Consider the following 26,344-nt stretch of genomic DNA (forward strand, 5'->3'; position numbering starts at 1 on the left):
ATATCTTTCCTATTTAAATCAACATAAGATTTTTTTGGATCAGAAACAGCCTTTAGACGGTCTCGAATCAACTGAATAGTGTTTTCGGTCTCGGAAACTAGCTCAGGACCTAAAACCCGGTGCTCATCTTACTCAGTCCAACACAGTTAAGTCTCCTACAATTTTCTCATTCACTTAGTAGGCTCTTCGTACTCAGCCAAAACTCTGGGGTGTACTATTCTTTAGGCGTACTCGTTTTTCACTTGAAGATACCCTATAATTAAATCCTTAGTTACCGCCAACGGGCAAATACCTTACACTAGTATGCATTAAAACTCTAATTTACCAGCAAGTCAACAGAGTGGTGGATTATATTATAATAGTGCGCCAAAACAATTAATATGCATACCTCACTAGTCTTTTTGGATCCGTCATTTTTAGGGTGTGACAAACTATACTTAATTCAAAGCATTATATTATAAAGAGAAATATAATTGAAATATATAATGAGATTATTAAAAAAAAAATAGTAGCAATATACCTAAAAAGAAGTTTGCTATGGTAACAGTATATATTAACTTAGAAAAATTAAAATAATTTCAGTATCACGTGTGGGAATGCACACACGTGAGACAGACGGCACCATACAAAGCCAAAGAACCCCTCGAATATGTTCAAGGGAAAAAAGTAACATTTATCCATTTATCCTCCAATGCCGAATCCAATATCTCAAGCTCCGAACAGTGAACCTCCGAGCTCTGAATGACGAAACTGCCCGTGCTATCTCCTCAAATTTACCTTCTTTGGGGCTTACGCCATGCTTTACTTCACTGAGCTCCTGCACCCCACTTTCATGGATGTCTTAGAAGCCTGGCCTCGGCCTCCGCCTCCGCCTCGCCCTTGCACTCTCTTCTCGCCACGAACTCCTTCTTGTCTGATTCGCTCCTTTAATTTCTTATCACCGTACGTACCGCCTGCTCCGTTTTATTTTATTTTTTCAATGTATATTGCCTTTGTTTAAGGATAAGGATTAACGCATTTTTGTAAAGCTGTGAAAGGTGGGAGCTTGTTTTTCAATTTTCTATTCTTCTTTTGATTTTCCTTACTTTTTCATTAGTGTCTTAAAACAGAATTAGTTGGATAGCTTTATTGAATTATAATTTTTAAACAGGCTTATTACTTTTTCATTAATAGGGGCTTTAGCATCCCTTGGTTATCAAAAGTTTTTTAAATGGATAATTTGCATTTCGTGCTGAATGCCACTGCTAAGAACACTTCATCCTCAAGTATTAATGAAAGAAGCCTCGTTATTAGTTATAATTACTTCTTGTTAACTCAATTGCTTGGGTATCACCCTATGAATGGGGGTCTCCTTCTTGCAATTATGTGGTATGTAATTCGAGAACCTATAAAGTTGTATTTTTTGATACTAATGATGCTCCAATGAACATGTTCACCACCTTCTTGGTGGTGTTGTAATTTCAATTTGTTGGACTTATTCAAGAGCGAAAACAGCACCTAATATACTCAAGCTGTGAACTCATGTTTGTGCATTTTTGCTGCATTATACTTATTTACTTTCTAGAGTCTGTTTCCTTAACTGGGAAATCTAATTGTTTCAAATGCAAAACGTTAATATATATATATATTGTTGTAGGAAGAGGCAGAACTACAGTTTGGACATGGTTGAAAACCATGAATGTCATTGGATTGAAATGTCTTAAAAAAAGGAATTGCTTCTTCTCTTTCCCACTCTTTCAAAATCAACTACTGATTTGTACTGTTGAAGCAGGTTTCCTGGCCATCACATACCCCTTGGGAGTGTGTTCAGATTTACTCTGTGTGCTGCAAATCATAATTCTTTGACAAGATCCCCAGTTATGTCTGCAAAGAAAGGTAAGTGACAGTCCTAATTTGCTATTTTCTATTGACTTAAAACATTATATGCCTTTATTATGTTGGTAGATGTGATGATATTAACTGACAGCAAGCACTTTTTTGCTGTTAGATTTATATATGACAAATATTTCTAGTTGCAGACTTTGATAAATCTAGACTTTTTATGTTGTCCCTGGAAATATAAATCTTAAAGATTATCACAAATTTGTCCTTCTCAGGAACTACTTTCCTGTATTTCAGAATGAAATATAAATCTTAAAGATTATCACAAATTTATGTTGTTGTTGTTGTTTTTTTTTTTCCCCATTGTTATCCACATATAATGTGATCTTCTCAGGAAATACTTTCCTGTATTTCAGAATGACAAACTGAACTAAGTTTTCTCAGGTCTGTCAACTGCCACTTTTGAAGGACTATGTGAGGTAGTTTGGACTGTGGAAGCAGATTTGGCAGAAGGTCAACTCCTCTACATTAGTGGGGAACCTGTTGCCTTAGGCTTCTGGAAACCAGAGACCGCAATCCTAATGTCTCCTACTGAACATGCAAACATATGGGTGGCTGAAGTCAAGGTAGGCTGATTGAACTTTGATAAGTGGCACAGTTGTCCTTCTTTAGGATGTAAAACAGTGTCAAAAGTCTTGAGGACATATTCTTTTGCCACCTTGGCAACAATGAAGTTTATCCTGACAAAAAATAAAGAATAATGATATCCTTTAGATCTCTATTTTTTCTTTTACAATGGAGTTTTGATTTATAGGGCCTTTCTTTTGATTAAAAGTAGGTTGACAATAACTGTTACATATTCATACAAAAAAAGAACCTGGTCATTTGGGTAAATTATATTCACTGATATTTGGCAGATAGCTGGTGGTGTAAATTTCAAGTATAATTATTTCATAAAAGGAGAAAAGCAGCCTTTATCTGAAATCACTTGGAGACCTGGGCCACAATTTTCTTTGTCAGTTCCTCCACGTAAGAAGCCAGAAAGAAAAATCATAGTGAGAGATTCATGGATGAGTCCTAAATCTGAAACCTATCTACCGCATGCTTGGGGGTCGTGGATTGAGGAAATCAGTACTCCAATAAAACCTTCAGTCTCTCAAGCTGAAGGTAACATCTCTATTTTGGGGACATTTTGTATGTAACTTACTTCTTTAAAATGTTTCTGAACACTCAAATGCTTCCAGTGCTTTGACAGATGAAGATAAGATTATGAAACATCATGAAAGTGATCTAAGCGAAGCAAAGCCCTTCTTGAATGACCTTATAGGCATGGATGAAATAGAACCAAGTGATATGGTTGCAATTAGTGATGCAGAGGAGGGATTATATTCTACTATTTCTGAAAGAGACCAGCCTGTTGAGGAACCTTGGTTTTTGCATTCACCTCTGTTCTTTCTCAGTTATGGGGATGGTATGGAGGCCAACAGTGCCAAAGATGAGAAAACCAGGTTGGAAGCAAATAATCAGCATGACCAAATTACTGAGAAGTTTTTGTCCGAAGAAAACAGCCGTTTAATTTTCAAGGACTCTGTATCTACTGTTATTTTGATTAATTCTTCGATATGTACCATGCAAAGGATTGCTGTACTGGAAGATGGTAAACTGGTTGAGTTGTTACTTGAACCAGTTAAAAGCCATGTACAGTGTGATAGTGTATATTTAGGAGTAGTTACAAAACTTGTTCCCCATATGGGTGGTGCATTTGTAAATATTGGAAGTTCAAGACACTCTCTTATGGACATAAAGCACAACAGAGAACCATTCATATTCCCTCCATTTCGTCAGAGGAAAAAGAAACAAGCCAAAGATTTTGCTTCTGGCAGTCTTAGTGAGCCTTCAGCAGCAAATGAAATTGAACCTTCCTCCGAAGATGTTTTCTTTGAAGATGCTGCAGAAGATGACTTTGAGGACGAGGATATGCAATTTATGCATAATAACTCTTATGGTAATGATGTTGGTGATGATTTTGATGTTTTAGGAGTTCTTAAAGAGAACGTGAATGGTAGTGTAGTTGATTATGGTGAAGTGGATGCTGATTTTGAAGATTTGTTAGATGAAGAGCACCACTTAGAAGGAAATCTTATCGGTGCCTCTTCTTTAGAAATGTCTAATAGCTGTTCTGTGTCACATTCCCAAGATATAGAGGGTGCTGATGAAAACAAGTGGCACCATGTTCGAAAGGGCACCAAAATAATTGTGCAAGTTGTGAAAGAAGGATTGGGTACAAAAGGTCCCACTCTGACTCCTTATCCAAAATTAAGAAGCAGATTCTGGGTATTTTCTCTTGTTTCTCCTACTTCAATTCCATCTCTGCTCTGTCTAAAGCATGACTCTATAAGTTGCTTATTTTTCTGAAGTAGTTTTCCTGGGTTGCAGATATTACTCGCTTGTTGCGACAGAATTGGAGTCTCAAAAAAGATAACTGGTGTTGAGCGTACACGCCTGAAAGTCATAGCAAAAACTTTGCAGCCGCAGGGGTTTGGTCTAACTGTAAGGACTGTTGCCACTGGACGTTCTTTGGAGGAGCTGCAGAAAGACTTGGAAGGTTTGCTTTCGACTTGGAAAAATATAGTAGAACATGCTAAATCTGCAGCTCTTGCAGCAGATGAAGGTGTAGAAGGGGCAACACCTGTTTTGCTGCATAGACCAATGGGTCAAACACTCTCAGTTGTTCAGGATTACTTTAATGATGATGTAAGTCTGTCATTTATCTTGTCTTCCATTCTTCCGTATACCCTTTCAGATGTTTTATTTTACACCAGCAGCTTATGATAGTCTTTCAGTATCACCTAATATCACCTCTTTTTTCATATACCTTTCAGGTTAACAACATGGTAGTTGACTCGCCAAGAACATATCATGAGGTATTACATTATTAGGACTGAGGCAATGAATGCTTCTCCATCTGCATGCACGCATGCATGTTTTTTATTTCCATTCATGGTGTATCCTCAGTTCTATTTAATTTTTCTTCTTGGTGAAATTTTAAACATAGTTAAAGTTACTGAATTTATTTTGTTTATAAAGAAAAAATGGCTCATATATTTTTACCCAATATTTCTGATTTTAGCATCATTGTTATCCATACATCTCACTGTTCCTTTATTAGTTATTTGCTATGAGATAGCGTGATATCAACTCTTCTTTTGATGTCAGGTTACCAACTATCTTCAGGATATAGCTCCTGATCTTTGTGATCGAGTAGAGTTATACGATAAAAGAATTCCCCTTTTTGATGCATTCAACATTGAGGAAGAGATCAACAGTATCCTTAGCAAAAGGTGAGGATAGCTGTTATATGCAAATGCTCTTAATTTTTAGGTAAATTGTAGCTGTGAGGATGGGTTTGTGAACTTTGTAAATTCTTATAACGTTCCCTGATCTCCTGATAGATTTGATTCCTTATATCAGCTGATTAACCATCCGTGAATTAATTAGAGAATTGGGTCTGGAAGAGAGATTTTAGCTATCTTTAAAGCCACTTTTTGAAATGGGGTGCTTAGACCCAAGAACTGGCAGTCAAATTATCTGTTCCTTTAATTGGCTTCTGAGTTTTCCAGGCATCTCTGCTATGTTTTGTCCTTTTCTCAAACTCACATATGCCACTTAAACATACCGCAAGCCACAGTTACGGAGATGATCTTAAAAAGTTAAATAAATAAGTTGAATAGTTCTAATTCATTCCTATCAGAGAAGCCAAATTGATAACTCCCCCCCCCCACCGATGGTTATGTAATGTTGCTGCTGTGTTCCTGGGGAATGTTCTATACCTTCTATGTTTCCTGTCTGATGTCATGTACAACTCTTGCCAACAGGGTTCCACTACCAAATGGAGGTTCCTTGGTGATTGAACAAACAGAGGCCTTAGTCTCAATTGATGTGAATGGAGGACATGGGATGTTTGGTCATGGAACATCACAGGAAAAAGCCACTTTGGATGTCAATCTTGCTGCTGCAAAACAAGTAGGTTGAACAAATTTTATTATAATTATTTTTTTCCACTTTGTATGCACATCCATCCCACAATCATAATTCATATGTTGGTTTCATCAATCTGAGAGAGGAAATATGCCTTTGGACAATGGATCCTAAATTTTTTATTACTTTATTCAGAAATATAATTAGGTATTGTTAATTGGTTTCTTTATACTCCAACTATTAGTGATTTTTTATTGCATGTGAGATGGGTAATCACTTTATCTCATAGTGGTTGCAGATGTCAACTCTAAGACCCTTGTTGTGAATGGCAATAATCAATTCAACTGATATAAACATAATCATGCTACTTAACTTTTGTATTAAGATTTAAAAAATTCAGCTTCTGTATCCCAATAATTATTTACCTTGATATAAAGTCAGTAATGCTACTCAACGTTAAAAATGAGAAGCTTCATCTTTAGTTAGTGTAGGAGAGAGGAGGTAGTAAGGGGAAAGAAACAAGGGTAAGTATCTTTTATTAAGTGCTTGTATACTATGCATAATTAATCTTCCTTGCAGCCTCTTGTTCTTTTTGTATGTTGTTTTCAATAAATTATCCACCCATGCTGACCATTGTATCAAAGGATTTGTTATTAAACAGTAAATACTATTTTTCAGATTGCTAGGGAGTTACGGCTTAGGGATATTGGTGGCATTATTGTAGTGGATTTTATTGATATGGCAGATGACTGTGAGTCTCTCTCTCTCTCTCTCTTTCTTTTACCGCTATCTTTGCTTCCTGTCTGTCTATTGAAATTGCTCTAGATGCTTATGTTATGTTTTCTATGAATATTTGTTATCTGTGTTCACCGGAGTTCTCTCTTTCACCTTTTAATTGCTATATGTCTTGCTTAGACTGTTAGAAGTATGCTACAGTTATTGTGAATTTTTTCTCTGTCTCAGTTAGCTGCTCTAGTGAACATGAAAATACTATATACATTATAATTCTCTCTCTCTTTCTCTCACACTCTCCAACTTATTATTAGACTGCTCGGGGTACATGCTACATGCTTGAAGTAGTAAAACTAGTTAGTCTTGAAGTGTTCTAACTTCCATGGAGTTAAGGAAATCTCTCATTGATGTTTACTTGGCTCTAATTTTCAGCAAACAAGAGATTAGTATATGAAGAAGTTAAGAAAGCAGTTGAGAGAGACCGATCAATGGTGAAAGTCTCTGAATTATCGAAACATGGGCTCATGGAAATAACAAGAAAGAGGGTATGCTGGTTCCTGAAATTTTATTTCTAATTTTCGGGGAACTTTGCTCCTATGAATGATGTATATCTTTACCTGGTCCTAATTTATCCTAATTTGGAACCCAAGATAAAACCTTATTTTCAAATGACAATATTTAATCTTCAATTCTACCTGAACTATTTCTTTAAACTTATAATTGGTGTAATCTTTGAACAGGTTCGGCCTAGCGTCACATTTATGGTTAGTGAACCATGCACTTGTTGTCATGGTACGGGGAGGGTTGAAGCTTTGGAGACCTCCTTTTCAAAAATTGAACAAGAAATTGGTCGATTACTTGTAAGTTTTATATATATTCTGGGCATAGCTCATTTTGCAACTGAATGATAAGAGTTTAATGAAGTTTTGTCCTAATTTCGGTTATAATAAGACCTTGTTTTCCTCTTCTTTTAATGGGAATGACAAAATCATCTGTTTATACCTTTCTCTCTTTTGGCATCAGGCGGTGATGAAACAGAAGACACACCCTGAAAACCCAAAATCTTGGCCAAGATTTATCCTGAGGGTTGACCAACACATGTGCAATTACTTAACTTCGGGGAAAAGGACAAGACTTGCAATTTTGAGTAGTTCCCTGAAAGTTTGGATTCTTTTGAAGGTGCATCATGCTTATTGAGTTATTTCATTTCTGCATTTTTAAAGTTAGCATATAAATGATACAGTTCAAATACGTTTCTTTTAACTCAGTATTCAAATATCCAACTGTTGTATGCTTGGTATTTGGCATTATTTGTCCATAGACATGCTTGTTCATTGTCTCATCATCCCTCAATTCCCAGTTATTGTCGAAGTCTCTTTTAGGTGGTAATTCATCTAGTTCAGGATCATGCATCAACAGAACATGTTATCTACCTTCTACCTTGACATCCTTGACCACTACTATCATTTGTGTTTTTGCAAAAAATTTGATTGAACCTGAATAATTTTTGTATGTGGATTTGGCTGGAACTAAACATTGTCTGGATGATTTGTTTGTATTCTACAGTGTTATTTTGCCATTTTTTCACTGATCACCATAATTTTATTACACAGGTTGCACGAGGTTTCACCCGGGGAGCATTTGAGTTGAAACCATTTACAGAAGAGAAAGCAGGCAAAAACCAGCATCAAGTGGCTATATCAATGCTTAGAACAGCAGAAGCCGGAACTAGCAAATCTGGGAAGAAACTGACGCTTGTTCCAGTTAAGAGGGCCAAGGTTGATAGGAAATAACAGAGAAGGATTGTTCTTATAGAACGTGGGCTTCTTCCCCCACCCAAAGATCTTATATTCAGAGAAAGGATCCAACAAACAAAGAGCTTACCGAAGTTATGGTTAGTATTAAAGTGATTTCGAGGGCATTGTTGCTGTTAGTATCCGTACACTGTAAGTCAAACCAGGATAGCTCCTACTACCTTTTTTTCTTTTTTTTTTTTGGTTTCCATATTACTTGGCATGCCAATTTTGATCCTGAGAACATCTTTCTGGACTGTAATGTTCAATGGTTTCACTTAGAAAAGCTAGATAAATTTTTTACCCTCAAATGTTCAATGGATTGTAGTGGTTGAGTATCATTTCCTGAGAAATAAAAGTTTAAATCTTTAGAGTTTAGGTTAATTTATAAATAGGAAAATCAACCTTCTCAATTCTAATTTAAGGATGCATTGAGCCAGGAGAATAGTAGGTTGGTCTCTTAACCTGCAGGCTGCAGATGCCTAATCCCTTGTTATAGTATTAAACATAAATCAATAATACTGTTTTATTATTAGATGCAAGAGCCTGAGATTCAGAATTCAAGCTCTTAGCATGGTTGAAACTTGAAACAATTGAATCGGTTGGTTGGATGATCTCTTGAACCAGTCTAAAAAGAAAAAAAAAATGGTATCATATTTGATTGAACCTATAATTTCTTATTCTGCTAAGCAACATACGTGGTTTTATTTACTATAATCAATAAACCATTTTTATTTGAGGTTGTATTTAAATGATGGATTGGATTGGGAACCTAGAATTACACCGGTTTAACTTTCAGTTGATGAATTCAGAATATTCTACCAATCTTCCTAGGGCATCTTTCTAAAACACTCTTTCCACCATTTGCATTCAAATCCTTTTAATTACAAGTTTTGTTCTACTTTTTTATCTTACATGTTGGCTTTAATGCGACAACTGCAAAGGTTCAACCAAGTATGTTTCATTTGTTGTTAATACATGACAATCACTTGGGCGGCCATTAAATCCTCTCTGCCTCAGAACCCAGCAGCTGTAACTGTGAAAACTATGGCGCCTTCTGCTAATATGATGAAACCAGGTTGCCAATCATATGTAAAGCTTCGATTTCCGATATTTTCTGATACGAGCCAAGGAGGTGACACTCAAAGGGTTGTCTTTCCTAGTGGTCCAATCACTCGAAGCAAGGCACGACAATTAAAATCAAAGATGAATGCTTTTGTCCAAGACTTTGTTGCGACAAATTTAATTCATCATGTTCGTGACATTGATAAATATGAGAATGCAATTCACTGGACCAATCTTGGAATAGTAAAAGCCCATAAATTGGTGGATTAATTTTTTATGTATATTATTATTATTATTATTTACTTAATTCTCATTGGTTGGGACACATCATTTATGAGTTAAGTAATTTTATTGGTTAGGTTATTATTTATTTATTTTCTTAGATAATTTTAAAGAGTTTTATTAGGATTCAATTACTCTTTAAAGAGTTTTTATTAGGATTCAATTACTCTTGTAATTTGCCTATAAATAGGCTTGTTTTCTACACATTGAAAGAAGAATAAAAAGAAGAGTATTTGTTTTCTTTCAAATTTGTGTGAGGCAAATTTTTTTAGAGTAGAGTGATTCTTCTCTTGCTATTTAGTTTGGAGTTTGTTACTTTCGAGGGTATTTTGGAGTTGCAAATAGTCAAATTTCTTTCCCGTTCATCGGTGTTTCTAGAGGTTCTTCTTCTAGGGGTTTCGTAGGGAGCCGCTCAATCATTGGCGTTTTTGGTTACAAGTTAACCAAGGGTTCCATAGGGCAAATTTATCCTTTTTATTTATTTATTTATTTATTATTTAACTAATTTTATTCTCGTTTTATTTCTAATTTGTGTTTCTCTTGTGTCTAGATCCGGGATTCCGCATTAGTTGGTATCAGTTTCAGACCAGTCGGTGTTATTTTTGAAGCTAAAATCAAATCCAAAACGAGTCAAAATACCAAAAACACTTTTCATCGGTTTCGTCGATTTTTTTTTTAAAAAAAGTTTGTGTTTATTCTCCTCTTATTCTTTAAATAAAAGCAAAAAAAAAACAGCAAAAACAGCTAAAAAAAAAGCAAAAAGCGCAAAAGAAAAAAAGAAAAAAAAGCAAAAAGCGCAAAAAAAAGTTGCCTACCTTTCATACGTAGGTTTCTTCTTTTCCTATTATTGTTATTATTTTTATTTTATTTTTCCCAAAATTGAATTTTTCCCCCTTCTTTTCTTGACTCAAGTATAATTAAAGCTTCAATTTTTGAAAATCTTAAGACACCAAACGTTTCCGATTTTTTGTTTTCCTTTAAATTGGGTAGAGTTTTCTTAAGTTTTCTTCTTATTAAAGCTTTTCTTTGACTCTAGAGTTAGGGATCGTTGCAGGTCTACGTTTTTTTTTTCTCTTACGCTTTCTAACACATTGTTTCTTCTTGTGTTAACAGATATTAAAGGCACGCACAATTCCTTCATCCGTGTAGCCTCCATTACAAATTGCATCGTCAAGTTTATTGGCCTCTTAAAGCAATTAGGATCTTCATTGTTTCTTTGAAGTTTGCACCTCCATTATTTGATCTTGATTAGTAGCCCTCTCCAAACATATTTACAAGTTTTGAATCATTCAGAGAGTTATTCTTTTAAGAGCTAACGAGTGAGGTTATTATTATTATTTTCTTGTTCCTGTTTGTGTGATTTTTTCACAGATACCATGCCGATCACTAGATCCCAAACTAGTAAAAATGAAAAGGATGAGCAAAAAAGAGATAACGATCCTTTGGTCGAGTTGTTACAAAAAGAGATGAAAAAGTTGCAAACTCAAGTCGAACATCGCATGACCCAGATGATACAAGAGCAAAGGGAGTATCTTGATACAAAACTTACAACTCAAGAGAGATACATTGCCGATAATTACAAGAAGTTGAACGAAGCCTTTATAAGCCGATCAAATTCGCGCGATCGAACTTTTAAACGAAGGGAGGACCATGTTTTTGATGATGACTTTGAGTCCGAGTATGTACCTAGAGAAAGGGTGGAACGAAACAATGACACCCCCAAACCAAAATTTCCTTCTTTCTCAGGGAAGAATGATCCTGATGCTTACCTTGATTGGGAGGAAAAGATGGAAGCAATCTTTGCTTGTTACAATTACTCTGATGAGAAAAAGGTAACATACGCTGTCGCTGAGTTCATTAATTATGCACTAACATGGTGGAATCAATTATGTAAAAGCAGGATTCTTTATAGAGAGCAACATGTTACTACTTGGGTTGAAATGAAGCGCATCTTACGAAAACGGTTTGTTCCACCATACTATTATCGAGAACTCCATCAAAGACTCCAACATCTTGTTCAAGGAGATAGATCTGTGGATGATTACTACAAAGAGATGGAGACTATTCAGATTAGAGCCAATCTTGTTGAACAGGCTGAGGTAACTATGGCTAAATTCCTTGCTGGCCTAAAGCCTGAGATTGCAAATCGAGTTGAGTTACAACACTACATGGATGTTGAAGAGATGCTTCAAATTGCACTCACCATTGAAAAGCAATTACGAAAGAAAGGGACACCAAGAGGTGCTAGTTCAGTTTCTAATCCTGCTTGGAGAGAAAATTGGCAAAAACAAGATGATAGATTGTGGAATGGGAGAGATGCACGGTTCAAGCCAAATGAGCCTAGAACTTACTCCAAAGATAGATGTATGCCTAGTTCATTTAAAGGTTCTACTTTTACTAATCAAGCTCCATCTTCTTCTTCTACTTCTCCTAGTGCCATTAAGCAGCCAAAAGATATTACCTGCTTCAAATGCCAAGGAAGGGGTCACTATGCTCGAGAATGCCCTAATAAAAAGTCATTGGTGATTCGAGAAGATGGCGAGGTTGATTTTGAGTCTGATAACGAAGATGAGATGCCTCCTTTGGAAGATGCTGATGATGTGCATGCTCATGATGAGTATGAAGAATACTTGGAGTATGGTGAGAAAGCACTTGTTGCTCGAAGGGCTTTAAATGTCCAGTTTAAAGAGGAAGGGCGTGAACAAAGAGATAACATTTTCCACACGAGATGTTTGATTGGTGGACAACCTAGTTCATTGATCATCGATAGTGGAAGTTGCACCAATGTGGTGAGTTCTTCGCTTGTTGAGAAACTTGGCCTACCTTGTGTGAAGCATCCAAGGCCATACCGCTTGCAATGGCTGAATGATAGTGGGGAGGTAAAAGTATCTAAACAATGCTTAGTTTCATTTTCCATTGGTAGATACTCTGATAAAGTTTTGTGTGATATTGTTCCAATGCAAGCTAGGCACATATTACTTGGACGGCCATGGCAGTTTGATCGACGAGTAAATCATGATGGTTTCCTTAACCAATATACTTTTGTATTCCTTGGAAAGAAGTTTACTTTGGCTCCACTTCCTCCTCAAGAAGTCTACAATGATCAACTCAAACTTGCTAGTGAGATGGGTAAGGGAAGTGAGGTAAAATCATTGAAAAAGGCTAAGAGTAAAGAGGCCCTTAGTGTTAAAATCCAACTTAAAGGCCCAACATTGGTGAGTGATTGCACACACAAGTCACGAGATGAGAAAGTGAGTTTATTCGCTAGGTTTCGAGATATCAAATTTGCTCCTTGTACAAAACAAACATTTGTAATTATTAGGTTTAGGGAAAACTTCGTTTTGACTAACCCTAATACACATTTGCCTAGTTGTTTTGTTAATCTTTTGCAGGATTTTGAGGATGTATTTCCTTCTAAGAGAAAGAATAAACTTGAAGCATGAGGAGATGGACCATTCCAAGTACTCGAGAAAATAAATGACAATGCTTATCGCATTGATCTTCCTGGTGAGTATAGTGTTAGTGCTACTTTCAATGTTTCTGATCTTTCTCCTTTTGAATTTGATGTAGGTTCAGATTCGAGGACGAATCTTCTTGAAGAGGGGGAGAATGATACGAGCCAATGAGGTGACACTCAAAGGGTTGTCTTTCCTAGTGGTCCAATCACTCGAAGCAAGGCACGACAATTAAAATCAAAGATGAATGCTTTTGTCCAAGACTTTGTTGCGACAAATTTAATTCATCATGTTCGTGACATTGATAAATATGAGAATGCAATTCACTGGATCAATCTTGGAATAGTAAAAGCCCATAAATTGGTGGATTAATTTTTTATGTATCTTATTATTATTATTATTTACTTAATTCTCATTGGTTGGGACACATCATTTATGAGTTAAGTAATTTTATTGGTTAGGTTATTATTTATTTATTTTCTTAGATAATTTTAAAGAGTTTTATTAGGATTCAATTTGTAACACCCCTTACCCGTATCCAACACCGGAATAGGGTACGAGGCATTACCAAAACACATACACTTGTAAACGTATTTAACCGAGTTATAAAATTTCATCAAAATTAAAACTTTCAAAAATAATTAACATGTTTCTATAACTTTTCACAATATATTCTCAAAATATTATAATCATAATAATTAGGGCCTGCGAGACCCGATACATACTCATGCAATTTAATGCTTCATTTCCATTTCATTCAATTCGCAATTTCTCATGCTCATAATTTAAATCATATCACTAGAAATTTCCATTTAATTCACGTACAATTCAATGACATCAAATTCAAAACTAATACGTATTTACCATTTAACTCAATGTTTATTGATTATACCATTCAATAACACATTTATGAAATTCTCAATTTAGCAATGAAAATATCACTTTAGTTTGAATAACAACATCGTCCTGATATAAATACACTACCATTTATCCATTTACTTTAATTCTTTTGGGCCCATTTGTCACTTACCATCCTTAATCAAATTAGGGAACGGTCAAGGAAAATTGAGTACTTCACTTTCACTTTGCCATAGTATAACTATGGTCTTACGTATGATCACTTATCACTTTGTCTCTTGATCAGATAAGTGTAGCTAAAGCTATCACTTATCACTTTGTCACTTGATCAGATAAGTATAGCCGAAGCTATAACTTATCACTTTATCACTTGATCAGATAAGTGTAGCCGAAGCTATTACTTATCACTTTCCACTTGTCACTTGATCAGATAAGTGTAGCTAAAGCTACCACTTATCACTTTATCACTTGATCAGAAGTACTCAAATCCGGCGTTCCGCTCAACTTGATCATTTATTCATATATCAGGCTTACCAACATGTGTTAATTCATAAACCATTCATGGTATTATTTCATGCCAAATCATATACTGAATATACCATACACACATACTATGAAACTTTATTTTCACACATGAGCTTAAACCATGACCAATAATGCACAAAAATAAGCATCATTCATATTTCATCGTTTATGAGTTATAATCAAACATATGACCATTTATACACGAATCATTCATATATTTCCCAATTTTCCTCTTCCTCCTCTCCATTCCACATCCTTAATGTGTATAACACACTTAAACAACATTAACCATAATTTCAATATTCACTAACATGTATATTCAAAGCTGTTTATCCGAGTCAGAGTAACTAAATTATTTTTATCCGGAGCTACAGAGCTCCAAATTAAGATCCGTTAATTTTCCCTGAAACTAGACTCACATATCTTCATACCATAAAAATTTCATAAATTTTGGTTCAGCCAAATAGTACAGTTTATTCTTTAAAGTTTCCCCTGTTTCGCTGTCTGACAGTTCCGACCACTCTTCACTAAAAATTAATTATCTCATTATACAGAATTCGGATGATGTTTTAGCTTGTTTCTTCTAAAAATAGACTCATTAAGGATTCTAACCATATAAACTATAACTCATAATCATTTTTGTACAATTTTTAATGATTTTCCAAAGTCAGAACAGGGGAACCCGAATTCATTCTGACCTTGTCTCACAAAATCTATTATATCTCATGATTTACAATTCCATTGCTCACATCATTTCTTTTATAAGAAACTAGACTCAATAAGCTTTAATTTCATATTTTATTCATCCTCTAATTCAATCTCTACAATTTTTGGTGATTTTTCAAAGTTACACTACTGCTGCTGTCCAAAACTGCTTTAGTGCAAAATGTTGATTTCCATTTTGCCCCAAATTTCACAGTTTATACAATTCGGTCCTTTCTCAATTAACCCCTCAATTAATCTAATTTTCTCAATTAGTACTTTACTAGACATTATAAGTTGTTACACAACTATTGAAATTCAGAATTGCCACATATAACTCTATCTTCAAACTCTTTTACTATTAGGTCCCAAACATTCACTTTCTATTCAATTCTTTCAATAAAATCAGCATATGAACAATTTAAAGCTCTAATTTCATGCTAAATCATCATATACTTCCAGCACATATTCATATCAACTTTCAACTTCTTTCATAAAATCAAAAACTAATGAATTTAACAAGTGGGCCTAGTTGTAAAAGTCATAAAAATACAAAAATTTCAAGAAATAGTCAAGAATTGAACTTACTTGTAATAAAAATATGAAGAATCAGCTTGAAGAAGCCCTTCCATGGTGTTTTAGCTGATGAGAATTCAGAAAAATGAAGAGAAATCTAGATAATTCCACTTGGGTCCTAACTTTATTAAGCAAATTTTGCAATTTTCCAATTTTGCCCTTAATTCTCCTTACTTTCTTGCTGATTTCATGCCTCTGCCGTCCAGCCCAAATAGACCTTGGGTCTATTTTCTTTTAAGCCCTCTTCCTTTTATCATTTAAGCTATTTAATCATTTCCCAAAATTTTGCATTTGTTACAATTTAGTCCTTTTTGTTCAATTAATTATCGGAACTTTAAAATTTCTTAACGAAACTTTAATACTAACTTTTTAACACTCCATAAATATTTATAAAAATATTTATGGCTCAGTTTAAAATCCCCGAGGTCTTGATACCTCATTTCGATTCTAATTATTTTAATATTTATTTCTAGTGCACTATTCACTATTTCAAAAATTTTCCTAACTTCATATTTAACTTATACTTGCTAAATTAATAATATTTTCTACCCATTTGTCGAATTTAGTGATCTCGAATCACCGTTCCGACACCTCTGAAAATTCAAGCCATTACATTTTTTTTTCGTCGGATTTGTGGTCCCGAAACCACTGTTCCGACTAAGCCTAAAATCGGGCTATTACACAATTACTCTTTAAAGAGTTTTTATTAGGATTCAATTACTCTTGTAATTTGCCTATAAATAGGCTTGTTTTCTACACATTGAAAGAAGAATAAAAAGAAGAGTATTTGTTTTCTTTCAAATTTGTGTGAGGCAAATTTTTTTAGAGTAGAGTGATTCTTCTCTTGCTATTTAGTTTGAAGTTTGTTACTTTCGAGGGTATTTTGGAGTTGCAAATGTTCAAATTTCTTTCCCGTTCATCGGTGTTTCTAGAGGTTCTTCTTCTAGGGGTTTCGTAGGGAGCCGCTCAATCATTGGCGTTTTTGGTTACAAGTTAACCAAGGGTTCCATAGGGCAAATCTATCCTTTTTATTTATTTATTTATTTATTATTTAACTAATTTTATTCTCGTTTTATTTCTAATTTGTGTTTCTCTTGTGTCTAGATCCGGGATTCCGCATCATTTTCTATGATGGCATAATAACTTATTTGGCCCTCCAACTTTACAGAAAAGTTCATTTTAGCTCTTCATTTAATTTTTCGTCTTTTCTACTCTTTAAACTTTTTTTTTTGTTAAATCACCTCAAAATGAATAAAAAAGTTATTGTTTGTTAACTTTATTGAGTATATGTGAATTGTCATGTGATGATATGTTAGCATCTAATTAATTTTAAAAATTTTAAAATGTTTATAAGAGTCATTACAATTATTTAAAAATTATAAAAATTATTAAAAAATTTAAAATTTTTATAAAAAAAATAATTAGATGCCATGTTAGTAAAATTAACAAAAACGATAACTTTTTCATTCATTTTGGGATAAAAATCTACTTACATATACCAAAACTAAGGAATCCAGATTATTCCTTTTTAGGTACAATGGAGGCCGTAACATGAATCGTGTTATGCTTCAAAGATTGAAGCTAAACATGTGGCAAGTAATTTAAGAATTTTACCTAACCAAGGGCAAAGGGAATAAAACACAGTGAAGAAATTAATATGTGAGGTCTTTTTTTTTTTTACTATTTGAATAATAAAGATAAAATTTTATTTATAGTTTAAAATTATTTTCTGAAATAATATTCTAGATGTTTGTTTTTATTTGATTGGGAATTATTATTCTTCACCAGACCTCCAGTCGGGAACAACTTCTTCATTCTGAAAAAATTATAGGAATAATATTAGGAACAATTAACCTTAAGAATCACACTCACACTATGTTGTGAACAACTAATGGAAACAACATCATGTTGGGAACACTTTGGAGCTAGCTTTCGAGATGTTCTCCCTTGGGAAGTTTAGAATATGAACATTGTTAAAGAATATGCTTCTTAACCTTTTTTCTAAAATACAAGTACTTCCTCTCCTCGTTAAGTAAAAAATACACTTTTATTTGATAAACAAGTAATACTTTATTTATCAAAAATAATACTTGAGTGTAACTATTATCATTTCATAATTTCTCTTTTTATTAAAAAATAGTAAGGCACATTGCACTCTCAAAAGGAGGATTCAAGTTCGAACTTTGGAAACGAAATTGTTGGGAGGAGCAGCCATGAACCTCGAACATAGATCGTAAAACAGATATGAAGAAAAAAAAAAAATATATATATATATATATATATAAAAGCACATTAACTAATTTCTCCCAAATATTTCATTGGGAGACTTTTGATCTTTTTATAAATTTGGGTTTTTTAAGATTTAATCTTTTCTCTGTTATTGTTATAACATCACTATTTTTATCGTTCTTGACCGTTTATCACTTCTATCACCATCTACCACCGCACTTGTTTTTATTCACCACATCCCGTTTTATTAAATTATAAGGTCTTTTCACCTTAACAAAAAAAACTCTTAAAAATACAACATAAATTATGTTTCTTGAGTCAGATGCTAAATTGCCATTAAAAGAGGTGATATTTTTTTCCCACATCAATCACGTGATCTATAAACAAATCACATGATCAGAAAAAAGTTATTTAATTTTGTAATATCATCATCATGTTTGTTAAAAAATAAAAACAAAAACATTATGTATTATAAGCATCATGTTTTTACAAATATGATCTAAAAAAACTACTATTTTGATGAGGTTGAGATTGTTGATATTATATATCCTCAAATAGATTCGAAGGGGTCCAATGACAAGAAATTGCTGAGACATCATCCGAGCAACCCAAATTGTTGAACTACACATTCCACTTTACCAATCAACTCATCAATCCCTGCTCTCATTCTCGTCTTACCAAAACATATATATATATATATGATACCTGTTCTCATTCTCATCTTCCCAAAACATATTATTATAGTAGGTGTATCAGAATTTTGGAATTAGAACACTTGGACAATGCTGCGGTGAATGAAGTCCAGAATTACTGATTTCATCTTTTGTACCCGCATCTTCTGATTCAGCAGCCATCGGTTGTAGTTTTCTTTATCAATGAGGACGCCGACTCTGATACCAGTTATACGTATTCGTTTCAAAAATTTGTGCTACTTTTGATGCTATGTTATCTCCTTGACTTTTTGCTTGCTTGGAGTGCCCACTTACTCCCTCCTATATTCTCAAGAATCTGAAACTGCAATGGATCGCTGTCTACCACTGATCTTATGCCCCACACAGGCTGCTATTGGATCACTCATACTACACATTTCCCAACCTTAATGCACTTTACAATCAAGTCCTAAATCACTATCGTATACGAAAACATAAAAGCAAAGATGTTTAACCAAAACAGATTATTATTGAATAATCCATGAAGATACAATAAGAGAAAGGTGTTGGTCATTGATAACATGTTAATTTGCATCACTTTTTGTGTTTAATTCGGTTAATTTTTAAATTGATCCCTGCTGAATTAGTGCTTTTATGTTTTAATCTTGTCAGGGATGCAATTGGGATGTTATGAGTTAAAAACGAGCAGAAAAGGACTAAATTGAAACACAATCAATAAAGTGAGGCTGAATAAAAAATGTGGACAAAGCCAATGACTCATCAGATTCTTTTGACTTTGTAAAAGCCAAAATTAGAAAAAATTATAATTTTTATTTTTATTTAATTTTAATTATATGTTGAGGTGGTTAAAGCCAAATTTAGTAAATATTATGTGTATAAATAGGACTCTAAGGTACCTTGGAAAGACACATTATATTTTACATTGGAATTCATTTGAAATTAAATAAGAATTTTTTTTCCTTCCAATTTGATGTGTCAATAGTAGAGGTGTGCATGGGACGAGTTTGGGCCGGGCTCAACTACAAATTTAGGTCCGGGCTAGCCTCGACCCAAAAAATGGGCCTAAAATTTTGCCAAAACCCGACCCAGATAAGAATGTTAAAACCCGGGCCCGACCCGACCCGCCCATATTACTTTTTATATTATTTTTTATATAATTTTAAAAAATATATAATACATCAAAAATACTAAAAACATCAAAATAAATATTTCCCAACAAATTGAAAATAAATTTTAAAAAATATGTATACTTAAATAACACTAAGATATACGCAACTTAACAAGCATATGCCTTTAAAATAATAACAAAATTAACAATAAAATAAGTTTTATACAATATCCAAACGATAACAACAAAATAGTAGCATCATAATAGTAAAATGGTAGCAAAATAGGGAGAAAACAATAAGAAAATAATATTTTTTTTTAAAAAAGATTTTTTTGTTCTTTAGTGAATTCGGACCGGGCCCGGGCCAAAAATGCCTTACCCGAGGCCTAGCTCGTTTTTTGTCCAAGTCCATTTTTCAGGCCTATATTTTTGCCCAAACACTCCCACATTTCGGGCAGGCCTTCGGGCCAAGCTAGGTGGCCCGACCCATGAACAGGTCTAGTCAGTAGCATACTGCTACTTTCATTTTCATTTCTTTTTTCTTTACCAAAATTTGTCTAATTGCTTTTCAAACCTTTTCCCTTCCCAATTTCCTCCATTATCATCAAATCAACTTTCGAAACCTATGAAGCATGATTAAATCCATGTTTCACTAAACTCCATCTTAACTTTAGGTCGATGTTCTTTTCAGTTGGGAATCGTGAGATACGTATCCATACTAAAAATCCTTCCAATCGGTATTCACATTTTTCTTAAGTATCGAGATTAACAACTCATCCCTTAAAGTTAACTCGATTTCAAGTCAAAAAGTGCACGTTGGGTTGGAGTCGTGTTTGCTAACAGTTGGAGAAAAGAGTAGGTCGTGTTATATTCGAATCTCCAAGAATAAATCAAGGAAGAAGTGATCGGGTTTAAATGACCCATGCGGTTGAGGCCGTTAATTCGAGTTGGGTTCTTTAGAGCGCAAGGCTGCCGAAATCTTGAATCGAAAACACTTGTATCTCAGTTCGATAATCGGTAAGAGTTGGTTTGCAGGTCGTACCGGGACCAACTACGAGAGGAAGAATTGATGGTTAGGACGTTCTTAACTGCTATAACCAGCTTATTGTTTGAAGGAGAAAATTAATTTTCAAAGATCGATTCAAAAATCCGGAATCCATCGAGTCTAGGGCTAAGGCTTATTATTTTTTATTACAAAATCTGAATTTAATTTCCAATTTAATTTCTAATTTATTTAATTATTTATTGATGTTGTTTCAATTATTTAGTTTCTAAACATTTCAAAACTCCCCTGATTTATTTTTTTTTTCAGCAGGTCCGTTTGGAGTCGTGGGCACGACTATAGCCACGACTATCGACACGATAGAAATTCTGATCACAAGTTAAAAGTGAAAGTTGATTATAACACAAATCTCTGTGGACTCGACCTTCCTACCACTCTTTACTACTATTTAGAGTTGTTTTGTAGGAATTAGTTTTGGTGGTTTCGACGCCCATCAAATTTTGGCGCTGTTGCTAAAGATTGGAGATATTTTTCTAATTTTTGTTTGTTTACCTTATGACCAGATCAGAACCAGGAACTCTAAAGTTTGAACCAGAAATTGAGAAATTGGCCTGACAACTACAGAAAGAATCCATTCAACACGGTAAACTACCAAATCCAGGATTTGAAACCATATCTTACACCAAGGAAATTTTTTAGTTTGACGAACCAGACGAGATGGCCGAACAAACTATATGCCAAATTGCAACGGCACCGGATGAACAACAACCCTTATGTATAACCTATTCGACGGGAAGAATGTCGTTCGAGTTAAAGTCGGGTTTGATTCATTTACTACCCAATTTTCGTAGATTACAGAACGAAAATCCGCACACTCACCTTAAAAAGTTTCATATAGTGTGCACAAGCATGAAGCCTCAGGGAGTAACTGAGGACCAAATCAAACTTTGTACTTTTCCTTTCTCATTAGCTGACTCTGGTAAAGAGTGGCTATTTAATTTACCTCCGGGATCTGTCAACATATAGGCTGACATGTCTCATTTGTTTCTTGATAGGTTTTTCCCTGCAACTCGAGCAGCCGAACTAAGGAGATATCGTGGGAATTTGTTAGAAGGAGACTGAATCGCTCTATGATTATTGAGAGCGATACGAAAAGTTGTGTGTAAGTTGCCCACAACATGGACTGACTAAACAGTCACTCTTGCAGTATTTCTATGAGGGTTTGCTCCCGATGGAAATGAAAATGATAGATGCTGCTAGTGGAGGGGCACTAGTCAATATAACTCCTCAGAGAGCACGATAGTTGATTTCAACAACAGCTGCTAACTCTCAACAATTTCGACCGGCCACAGAACCTACGATACAGGTTCATGGGTTAAGTTCTCTATCTCTAGAAGATAAAATTGATAAGTTGACTAACGTTGTTCAAACTTTGCTTACAGATAAAACGGGCCCAGCACAGTTGTATGGAATTTGTGCTAAGCCAAACCATCAGACAAACTCATGCCCAATTTTACAGGAGGATTCGATAGAACAAGCAAATGTTGTTGGGAACTTTCCAAGTCTGCCTCAAAAGTGATATGACCCCTACACGAACTCGTATAATGTGGGGTGGAAAGATCATTCGAATCTAAGTTATAGGTCAAATCCTCGGTTCAATCAACCCTACCAACAAAGGCCACCTCCGAATCAACAATTACCACCCCCAAAGTCATCTTTGGAAGCCATTGTGGAAAGGCTAGCCAATAGTACTGAGAAATTTCAACAAAAAACTGACATGCATTTGCAGGAGTTGGATAAGCAAGTGAGCAAGCTTGCGCTCATGGTTAGCCATTTGGAGTCCCAAGGTAAGCTGCCATCCCAAACTGAGCCAAACCCTCAACACAATGCAAGTGTTATGACATTGAGGAGTGAGAAGGTTTTGGAGCCCGTGCCTGGCACGAGTCGTGCCCACGAAACTAGTCGAGATAAGGAGAAACTTGACATAGAGGCTCTAGTAGAGTCAGCACGACAAAAATCATTTGCAGTACCACCTCCGTTTCCTGGAAGACTTGTCCAATGCAAGAAGGAGCGAAAAGAGAAGAAGATCCTCGACACCTTTCGAAAGGTAAAAATCAACATACCTCTTCTCCATGCGATTAAACAGATTCCACGATACGCAAAATTCTTAAAAGAATTATACACGAGTAAGAGGAAGCTTCTAGGCAATGAAAAGGTAAGTGTTGGAGAAAATGTCTTTGCCGTTCTGCAAAGGAAAATACCACCTAAATGTAAGGACCAATTTATGTTTTTCATATTTTGTAAAATATGTAGTGTCGGTATTAAAAAAGCAATGTGTTACTTCGGTGCATCAATTAATGTTATACCTTTGTCAATTTATAAACTACTTAAGGCGGGTCCTTTTAATGAAACAAGTGTAATTTTTCAGCTTGCAGATAGATCTGTAGTGCATCTAGAGGGAGTGTTGCAGGACGTTCTTGTTAAGGTAAACGAGCTAATATTTCTTGCAGACTTCTACATTATCGACATGGAGGATGACAATTCGGCTAATTCGTCTGACATACTTCTTGGGAGGCCATTCTTGAGTATCGTACAAACAAAGATTGACGTACGAAGTGGGATACTCACTATGGAGTTCGATGGAGAAGTGGTGAAATTCAATGTCAATGAGGATATGAACTGCCTTAGCATGATTTCTAATGTTTCTAATATTGATATAATCAATCCTTTAGCTGGATTACATTTAGAATATTATGACGAGGATGAATCTCGAACTGTTCTTTGCAGAAGTCTAGACTTTGATGCCATGGAGGAACTAGAGGAGTGGATAACTTTTAAAGAGCCTGCTCGCAAAATAGTGGCTCATATAGAGGCACTGTAATTATGAAAAAAATCTAAGTAAAAAATTTCAATTATCTCATTCACAAACTAAGCTTTTACCATCTGTTTTGCAGACTCTAGAGTTGGAACTCAAACCACTTTCAAACTATTTGAAGTACGCCTTTCTCGATAAAAGAAATACCTTACCGGCAATAATCTCGAGTAAACTCTCGAAGGTAGAAGAGGAAAACTTAGTACGAGTTCTTAGAGATTATAAAAAGGTAATTGGATGAAAGATTGCCAACATTAAGGGTTTGAGCCCCTCAACTTGCATGCACAAAAAATTTAAGTTGTAGATAATGCAATTCCCAAAAGAGAGGCTCAAAGGCGTCTCAATCCGCCCATGATGGAAGTGATAAGGAAAAAAGTTCAAAAGTTACTTGATGCTGGGATGATCTATCCCATTTTTTACAGTAATTGGGTCAGCCCCATTCATGTAGTACCAAAAAAAAAAACTGGCATGGTCGTAATTGAGAATTCAGCAGGTGAGATGGTTCCCACCCGGGTCCAAAACTGGTAGAGAGTCTGCATCGATTACAGAAAGTTGAACTCCTTGGCTCAAAAAGATCATTTTTCACCTCCTTTTATTGACTAAATGTTAGAACTTTTAGTTGGGAAATCTCATTATTGTTGTCTTGATGGTTACTTAGGGTTTTTCCAAATTCCAGTAGCACGGAAGTGTAACACCCCTTACCCGAAACCGTTTCCAAAGTCGAGCACGAGGCATTACTTAGCTTATCTTACCAATTCGGAGCATAAAAACTAGGTTTGAAAATTTATTTCATTATTCGCAGCAAATTTGTCCAATCGCGCAGCAGTTTCTAAATTAATTATAACTTGAGCTACAGAACTCAAAATTTAATTCCGTAAATTTTCCCTGAAACTAGACTCATATATCTACTTACCATAAAATTTTTAGAATTTTTGGGTCAGCAAATTAGTACAGTTTATTAGTTAAAGTCTCCCCTGTTTCACCACCTGACTGCCCTGACCTCTAGTCACTAAAAATAAGTTTTCTCACTGTAGGATTTTCATATGAAGTTCTTACTTGTTTCTACAGAAAATAGACTCATTAAGAAATCTAAGCATGTAAATTTCAACTCATAACCATTTTTTTACAATTTGTAATTATTTTCTAAACTCAGAACAGGGGACTCCAAAAACAGTTCTGACCCTATCTTACTAAAATTCACAGATAAAGTATTCTTAAAAGTGTCTCCTTGGAAGAAAGTTCTCCGGTTCGGTCGAAAGGGTAAATTGAGTCCAAGATTTATCGGACCATATGAGATTATAGAAAGAATTGGACCAGTTGCTTACCGATTGGCTTTACCACCGGAACTCGACAAAATTCATAATGTATTTCATGTATCTATGCTACGACGGTATCGATTAGATCCTTCACATGTTATTACTCCAACAGAAGTAGAAATTCAGCCGGATATGACTTATAATGAAGAACCGGTTAAAGTATTAGCACGAGAAACAAAGGAGCTTAGAAACAAAAAGGTAAATCTGGTGAAAGTGCTATGGCAAAAGCACGGGATTGAGGAAGCAACATGGGAACCGGAAGAGACAATGAGGAAGCAATACCCGAATCTCTTTACTGGTAAGATTTTCGAGGACGGAAATCCTAAAAAGGGGGGAGAGTTGTAATGGCCCAAATTTGAGGTTATCGGAACAGTGGTTTCGGAACCACAAATCCGATGAGAAAAATTTTATTTTTCTTATATTTTTATGGTCTACAATTTTACAAAATGATTTTTTGAAAATTTCGTTCGAAAATTTCGACGTTTGGTCACTCAATTTAGTCAAAAGGACTAAATTGTAAAAAGTGAAAAAGTTGAGTTCTACATGTTAGAGGTGTCCAATTGTTATGAAACTTTAAATTGGAGGTCCTTATATGGTAATTATACCATTGGTAACTTGGTAGACAAAAATGGACATGAGATAAGTGAAATAGAAAATTTTTAAGTTAGGGGCAATTTGGTAATCTAGTAATTAAAATGAATTAAAAGGGAAAAAGATGGCAAAAATCATCATCTTCTTCATATGAACGAAATCAGCAAGGGGGGAAGTCATAGTTAGGGTTTTCAAGCTTCCAAGCTCCATAGTAAGTGATCCCAAGCCCCGTTTTTAATGTTCTTTATGTTTTTGAGATCCCGGTAGCTTAATTTAGCTTATTCTAGCAATAATTTAACCTAGGGTTTATATTTGGAAAAATACCCATAGGTGAAAAGTTTTTATTTTGATGTTTTATGATAGAATATGAAGCTAGAAATTATGTTAAACAACTTTTGCTAAGCGATTTTAAGTGAAAACGAGTAAAACGACATAATCGGTAAAAATACCTAATGTTCATAAGTACATGTTAGAGTGGGAATTTGATGTTGCCATAGAAGGGAAAAATGTTCAGAATGTTATAAAACATAAGAATAAGAGATGAAGTTTAATTTCCGAGCCTTGGGGCAAAAATGTAATTATGTAAAAGTTTAGGGGCAAAATTGTAATTTTGAAAAAGTTAGAGTCGAGGGCTGTTTTGATGAATGTGATTATTAAATAAGTTAAATTTACTATTTTAGATCAAGAAGTACGAAACTCGATGTTAGACAAAGGGAAGAATAAAGTTGAAGACTAAGTTGGTGAATTTGGCTATAATTGGTACCGAG

General features: G+C 34.8%; 1 protein-coding gene across 1 annotated transcript; it reads left to right on the forward strand.

The window, feature by feature from the left end:
- Positions 1-645: 645 nt before the first annotated feature.
- Positions 646-8,702, forward strand: LOC107912469 (ribonuclease E/G-like protein, chloroplastic). Its single transcript, XM_016840657.2, has 14 exons — positions 646-942; positions 1,772-1,875; positions 2,266-2,447; positions 2,739-2,988; positions 3,077-4,155; positions 4,258-4,575; positions 4,704-4,745; positions 5,038-5,162; positions 5,697-5,844; positions 6,478-6,550; positions 6,964-7,076; positions 7,272-7,391; positions 7,555-7,710; positions 8,145-8,702. Exons 1-14 carry the CDS (start codon positions 797-799, stop codon positions 8,322-8,324), a joined length of 3,036 nt encoding a protein of 1,011 aa, XP_016696146.2. The 5' UTR covers positions 646-796; the 3' UTR covers positions 8,325-8,702.
- Positions 8,703-26,344: the final 17,642 nt, after the last annotated feature.

Source organism: Gossypium hirsutum, chromosome D11 (genome assembly GCF_007990345.1).
Source record: "Gossypium hirsutum isolate 1008001.06 chromosome D11, Gossypium_hirsutum_v2.1, whole genome shotgun sequence".
Classification (NCBI taxonomy): domain Eukaryota; kingdom Viridiplantae; phylum Streptophyta; class Magnoliopsida; order Malvales; family Malvaceae; genus Gossypium; species Gossypium hirsutum.